This window comes from Cygnus olor, chromosome 13 (genome assembly GCF_009769625.2).
Source record: "Cygnus olor isolate bCygOlo1 chromosome 13, bCygOlo1.pri.v2, whole genome shotgun sequence".
Taxonomy (NCBI): Eukaryota; Metazoa; Chordata; class Aves; order Anseriformes; family Anatidae; genus Cygnus; species Cygnus olor.
In genome coordinates, this window is record NC_049181.1 from 1469219 (window position 1) to 1476566 (window position 7348).

Here is a 7348-nt window from a genome sequence, read left to right on the forward strand (position 1 = left end):
TTTTTTCCATAATACTTTTGTTTATTTTGCTGCAAGGACCAGTTTTCTTCTAGGGAAGATCCCAGGGCTTAAAGTGAAGGTGAAGGCTGTGTCTTCATGCTCAGCAGCACTGAGTGGGGCAGGCAGATTTGCCACATTTAGTCCAATTCCCGTAAGGACAGGAATCACTGTTCTCATCCTAGCCTTGCCGTCATCCTCATGAAGTACCTGTCCGCAGCACACTGTGGAAGTTTTACTTCGTTTTGTGTGGAAACTGGGTAGAGAGGTGTGGGGAGGGGAATGAATAAAGAGATGGGAAGTTGAGGACATTGAATAGTCTTCTGGCTGGGTAATGTCAGTTGGGAATCTTGCCTGGAGGGCTGGATTCTGATCCTACCCTTCTGCAGAGTTTCTTCCATGATACCAGGGAAGTCACCAGCAGCAAAGGGCCAAAATTTCAAGAGGCGCGTGGGGTCTGAGCTGCAGAAGTGCTGCTGTAACCACAGCTACCAGAAGCTGTTTGTGCTGTGTGGCTGAACATGCAGAGTGTCAAAAACCAGCCCCTGGCCTCGGAGATTAATTCAGAAAACACAGCAAATACATTAAAGTACTGGCACTGATTTCCATGTGCTGGTGTCCTTGCTGTGCAGTGGGGATGATAGCACTTACTCTTGATGAGAACATTTTGTCAGGGCTGGGAAACACTCAGGTACAATAATAAGCTCACCTTAGCCTCAGGAGAAGATGAGCTCGTCTGTATCCGATGCTGGGGATGAATGCAGTGTAGTACAAAAGGCCACGTGCTGATTCAGGGGTGAGAAAAGCGACTCCTAACAAGGATAAGCAGAGATGGAAATCGCTCATCCTGCACGCTGCATGATGTGGGTGTCCCATTCAAACAGCAGCTAGTGCTGGTGTAATAAGAGCTAGTGCCATGGGAAGGAGTCAAAACTAGCACAGCACAGTCCTTAATTCTGGGGTTTTCTTGCCAAGTTTGACTTTTCAACGTGGGTCTGTGTCAGGCGTTGTGTATGAAACCTTGCAATGTCACTGTATTTCTGTGCTCCCGCGCTTTTCATCCTGACGGGTACTGAGTGACTGCCATTTTCTCATACTGAGATCTTTCAGGTGGAGTCCTCAATGACTGGTCTCGCATCACTATGAACCCCAAGGTGTTTAAGCTGCATGCCCGCAGTGGGGAGCTGGAGGTACTGGTGGACGGCACATACTTCATCTATAGTCAGGTAGAAGTGAGTACGGTCCTAGGCCTAACTCCTATTCTTGTGTTCCAATGGAAGCCTTGCATGAACCACGAGAGGGCTCCAGACAACTAGCAAATGCCAAGAACTTGTATGTACCTTTAACCACTTCATGCTCTAGGAGATGTGTGTCGGAGGAAGAAGTTAGAGTTTGGAAGTGCGAGGTCAGACGTTTCGCCATGACACCAGCTGCAAGAGATTAGTTACTGCGACACGCGCGCAGGCGCCCCACCAAATCCCATATGCCACCAATGACTTGTTCCCCCACCATACTGTCTGCGCAGTCAGTCAGCAGCAAATCTAAACCTTATTGCAGAGCAAGAGTCCCAGCAGGAGGCTGGGCTCTGTGCTTTAAGAGGGATGTAATACCAAAACCCTGACAACTTGTGATCATTGAGAAACCGTGTCGCTCTCTGTAAGCGTAGGACTCCCGGCCGGGGTGGCTTGGCCAAACTCCAGCCCAGGTAATTCCATTTTGCCTCCACGTTCTTTGTGTAGCTTCAGAGGGACACGATGTGCCAGCAGCCTTGTTGTGCAGCAGGATGGCTCAGCTGCTGCTTTAGCTGGTACCAGCGATGGATGTAGGGAGCTGCCTAGGTAGAAAGTACTGAACAAAATAATTCATATTATGATTTAGGATATAGGAATTAAAAGATAATTTCCTTTCCTCATTTGGAAAATATAAATGCAGGAGGCATACTGTCATTTAGCGCAGTGCTCCCAGTCTCTTGCAAGTTTCTGACCAGCTTCTAAGCTGCATGGAGTATGAGCTGCCACTGCTCCTTCCAGAGCAGGCAGGGTGACCGGTCACCTGCGGGCTGAAAAGCTGTCCAGGTTCTGGGACAAGATTTTAGCCCCTCCAATCTCCTGGTCATGATTTGCTTATATTCAGCTAGCAGGCCCATTGACTGTACGAGGTCAGATGAAGTGGGCTGTGGATGCCAGGTGAGGTAGGGCTCTTCCATGGAGCTGGTTATGCGTTGGCTTGGATGGCGGCAGGAAAAATAACTCTACGTGGGCCAAAGTATAATTGTTTCCCAAGTGCTTCATGCTAATTGCTGGCCATAACACTGGGCCTCTGAAGCTTTTGTCATTTGTATCCCATCGAGGAGAAAAAAGGGGACTCGGCCTTGTTTAGCTTCTGTGGTCACAGAAGATAGGCTAAGAAGAACTAGCAGATGCATCCAAAATGAATAGATTCCTTCCATCAGGAAGAAGCGGCTCCCTGGGACAGACTTCTCCTTGTGCAGGTCTTTCTCAGGCATCTTGCAGTTCTTCCGAATCAGCACGTGGGAGATGGTTAAGGAACTGAGCAAGTAGCAGTCATGGGGACTTAGTCACTAAATCCAGGAGTTAAATCAGTACAAATACCCTAAGGTCATCCACCTCCAAACTGTGGAGGTTGGGAGGGTGTCTTCCCTGTAATAGCTTATGCCTTTGAAAGCGCCTCAAGTCCAATTACAAAGAAGGCAGCTCCCAGTCATCTTAGGGCATTTTTGATGTCAACACTAAAGGAGGCTCATGGGACCCAGAAAGCAGGACTTGCCAGGTAAGTGAAAGAGGACTTCAGTTAAAATCTTTGTCTGTTTGTTGGATGAAAAGCTGTTTGTAGCAGATAGGTTTGTTCTCAGGTTGTTGTAACTCAGCCTGCACAGGTTTGTAATGTTTCCTGTAATAAGCAGGGTCTAACGTGAGGATTCCTAGCTGGGCCATAAAGATACTTGGATTTGCAGACGCTTGCATGCTTGTATTATTAGTGTGAAGTGAAATACAAAGTTTCCTTACGTGTTATTGGCTTGAGGGTCTTTCTGCCTGAACAAGCCAACCTCCCGTGAGCATGGGTGGCCAGGGGCCAGGGAAGGGATCGTTAGCAGAGGGGCCATACGTATGCCTTGAAAGGAATGTGGACTTCTTCCTGGTGCACAAATACACTGCCTAATAGTCTTTCTTCTTCCTGCTTCACATCAGGTATACTACATAAACTTCACAGATTTTGCCAGCTATGAGGTGGTGGTGGATGAAAAACCCTTTCTGCAATGCACTCGGAGTATTGAGACCGGCAAGACCAACTTCAATACCTGCTATACAGCTGGGGTCTGCCTCCTCAAAGCCAGGCAGAAGATTGCTGTGAAAATGGTCCATGCTGACATCTCCATCAACATGAGCAAGCACACAACTTTCTTTGGGGCTATACGCCTAGGAGATGCACCAGCATCCTAGATGAACTTGGCATATCCAAGGATACTCACAGAACTGCACAGTGCTGCTGTTCATAAGCGTATCAGTATTTCAGGGGGTTCTGTAATCCGGCCATAAAGAAAACTGATCCAGAGCTATTTATTCCTATATGTGAATGCAGGAAGCACAATGTCTTCTGTGACTCGCATGGAGACTTGGATCAAAAAGCTAGCCGAAAAAGCGTTGTGAGGAAGAAGGGCTGTTGTGTCTGCCTTGTCTCAGTATTTCAAGTATTACTGCACTGATATTCTGCTCTGTGATCTTCACATGAGGCTTGTTGAGAGCGATGTGGGTCTCTGCTTCTATGTTGCACTAGCAAGAGCATCCCAGGCAGTAGCAGGAGAAGATAGACGTCTGTCGAAATGGTCCTGTCTAGGCACTCCTGCTTCTGCCAGCTGACGAAAGCAAGAAATGGGGTTTCTGGTTTGCTGCCTTCTCGGTTCGCACTGGGATGGCAGCATGGTGCGAAGGGAGGTGAATAGGACAGAGTCAGTGGTGTTTACATTCATCCTCAGGAGTGTGAGAAAGGAAGGCGAAGCGCTTGAAAGCAGGCTGCAAAAGCAGTATGTCTGAGAGGAAGCTAAACACTTAATAGAGCAGGCTTAGCACAGAGAAAACTGCCTCTACATTCCAGAAATTGCAAAGTCCCAAAGATAAAGATGATCCCAGTTCCAGAGCCTCTGCTACTTTCAGCTCCTGCCATTACCCCAGAGGTGTACACTGCCCTAACGGGGGCTGCCTTAAAGTACTGCTGCTGTTACAGCAATTTGTGTTTTTGTTTTGTTTTTTTGGTTTGGTTTGTTGGGTTTTTTGTTTGTTTTTTTTTTGGTCTTTTTAATTAATGTGTTGCAAACCAGAACACATTTCTACAGGCTTCACAGAGCCATGTAGAGCAGACAAAAGTACTTGTGAAAACACTCTGAAGAAGTTTGTCATGTTTAAGAATAAAATATTCAAACAGGAAAGGTTTTTTTTTTTTCTGTTTTAATAGCAACTGCCCTGCTCTTAGATGTGGTTTTTATCCTTCCTCCCCACACCCTTTTCCTTTTGGCACTCTTCTACCTAAAATGCTCTAATAAGTGGTGATGGAGTCTCTAGCAAAAATGTGTATTTAAGAAGTCTGGTCCAGCATGAAGTCACCACTTTTTCTTTTCTCTGAGCCCTGCTGAGTCTAGTCATAACTCGATTTCTGGTGACTAATAGGGTAGCTGGGACGCTATTGTTTCTTTTGGCTTCTTGAGCAACTCTCTCCCATTACCTCCCCTCAACTGGTGAGATCTAAAGCTATAAGATGTGCTTGAGCTGAGCGAGGGGCTGAGACGCTGGCTGCTCTTTGTGTCATGCCTTGGTTTGGGCTCGGTCGTGGCGTTTGTTCGGTTTTGCAACCGGGTTTCTTTTCAGAGCACGTTTCGTTAAGCGAAGAGGGCAGCGGAATTTCAGCCTATATGGCAAAGAGGAATAGCAGGATTGGGAGCGAGCCCCAGACCGATGCCTTGGGTGATATTAGCCCAGCTCTTGGCCAGCAGCGGTGGCTCAGCCGTGCTCACCTGCAGGGATGCAGGAGCCAGCGTCCACCCACGCCGCGCGGGTAGCGATCGGTGCGGCCGCCCTGGCTGGGGCATTCTTGGCTCCGTTGCTTTTCCCGATCTGTAGCGAGTGATCTCACTTGCCAACTATTGCAGTTATTGGGAGATAAATATTTCTTGGGGGCACCCGGCTTTGGCTTCGGCCTCGCTATTCACAGGAGGCGTGCAGTTTATAAAATAACTGCATGAGAAATTGCCTGCTATTTCTTTTTCAATATGTTCTCCTCCTTTCTAGCCTTAACATGTTGGACTAGCAAGAGCCTTAGGGGCACTTAACTAGTCTTTGTGGCTTATTTCCTTTAAAATGGATTAAGAAGGACATGTTCCTTTGACAAGAATGAATCAGGACAACTGTGTATAGTGAGAACATTAAGCAAATCATTAACAGAATTGCTTTAGAATACAGTCTGAACAACAAGACTTTGGGGCAAGCATAAATAACGAAATGGCTCGGGAGAGCACGATGGATGTAGTTTGCATTCTTTGTCCCCCACTGGCAGGATCTGTGATTCGCTTCTGAGTATGGCTGCGAGCAGGAGGAGGCAAAGGGAGAATCCCCTGCTGCTGCGAAAACCCCAGGCAGCGCTGCCAAGCTCCCCCTTGGCATGTGCCTGGGGCGGCGGGGAGGGGACAGGGGGAAGCGGTTCCTGCCTCGCTCCTTGCGAGCAGCAGAAGGTGTTAGGGGCTGCTTCTGGTCTTACACCACAGCCTGAGCACCACGATGTGGGCTCAGAGACCAGGGAATACCTGGCTTCGGGTGGCCTTCGTGCCAAGAGCCACCTTCACCGCTGGTCTGAGCGATCAGTGCGTCGCCAGCCCTGTGGCAGCCCTGGGGAGGGTTTTATACTTGAAACCCTTGGGCCGCCCAGCAACGAGTTCTCGTTGATGAAGTATTGCAGTGCAGGTTGCCTAGGCTGTAGCATAGCTTCTTCTGTATGACACTTCTCTGCGCCACCGTCTTCGGTGCCTCTGCAGGTTTCCATAACTGGAGCCAGAAAGGGCTGGAAGCAGCGCAAAAGAGCTTGAGGAGGATGCGTGTGGAAGAGTTTAACCACCTCCGGCAGGAACAGGGCCTTGCTCCAGTCTTTCCCTCTGGTGTCTTCTCATTCCGATGTGTGTCAGTCCCTAGGCTGGCTGAGAAGGAAGCACCTTGTGGACAGACCAACATCGGCGTGCTGGAGACGGTGGCGCAGCGCTCCGGTCCCCCCAGCAGTCACTGCTGTCTTCCCGCGTGCCGCCCTTCCTCCCGGCGGCGCTCGCTAGCTCGCTCTTACCTCCGTGCCTTAGCTCTGCTGCTCAGTGTTTGGCTGGACTCCACTTGCAGAAATGTAGCAAGCAGCTGATTGGTATTTAATTCATTCAAAACCCTTCTCCCCCCGCCAAGATCCTCTATGCAGACACAATCCGTAGGGAAGCCAGCTCTGCTCTTGTGTTCAGGGCACCTTTGGAAGGAAGGATTCTCTCCAGCAAACGCGTTAGGGCATGGCTCCCTGCCCACAAATACCTGTCTGTGCTTTCCTCCAGTGCCTTTCTCGCCCAGGTAAGCAGTTGTAGGCCTACTGCTGCCCCCTGCCAGCCCGTCAGGGGACTCGGCACCATCCTTCCAGCGTTCGGTGCTCAGAAAAGGGCACCAGGGCTGCAGTTGGAAAGAGATGAGCAAACTACATTCGCTTGGTCCTTCTTTCATCTGGTGGGGCAGCCCCTTTTCAGACAATCAGGGGGGCAGAGGGCCCTGTGAAGGCGCTCACTCTCTCGTGGCCCACTGACTTACTGCGTGCCTTCCATGAGCCCCCCCTTCACTGTCCCCAAAAGTCCCGGTGTGGGCATTTGGAGAAAGTGGAGGAGAGGCTGCATTTCCCAGTCTGAGGAGGTACGGGGCAGATGTTCACGTGGGAGTTGCTCCCAGGTGCGCATCTTCCGTGGCTCTGTGAAATCCGGGCGTGCTGCAAGCAGCACGCTCCCTGGGGTGTCAGCTCAGAGCTCGGGAGCAAAAAGGCAGCTGGTCACAGCAAGCCCCCTCGCCCCCGTCTGCGAGCTGAGCCTCCTCTGGGCAGGCTGCTCGGGTTTGTTCCATTTCTCTGGCTCACGGACCAGACACTGTCCCCTGTCCAGGCGCAGCTGTGTTCAGTTGCTGCACCCATTTGCAAGCCCGATCCCCCCATGATGTCTGTGTTCATCACTTCCAGGTGTAAGAGGAAGCCTCTCCTCAACCTCCCCAGTAAAAACATAATGGGAGAGGAGTTGTGGGAAAAGATACACAACTCCGAGCCCGTTATTTGTCTGAGC

The 7348-nt window shown here is 50.0% G+C and overlaps 1 protein-coding gene across 2 annotated transcripts in view; it reads left to right on the forward strand.

Annotated features, from left to right (window-relative positions):
* EDA (ectodysplasin A) overlaps positions 1-4484 on the forward strand; it is a 73399-nt gene extending 68915 nt beyond the window's left edge. Inside the window, exons 7-8 of one of the 2 annotated variants that reach the window (XM_040572487.1) lie at positions 1099-1229; positions 3207-4484. In XM_040572487.1, coding sequence (XP_040428421.1) covers positions 1099-1229; positions 3207-3458 — 383 coding nt within the window. In that variant the 3' untranslated portion in view covers positions 3459-4484. The remainder of the gene's footprint in view (positions 1-1098; positions 1230-3206) is intronic. The other variant, XM_040572488.1, reaches the window with a different exon arrangement.
* Positions 4485-7348: the final 2864 nt, after the last annotated feature.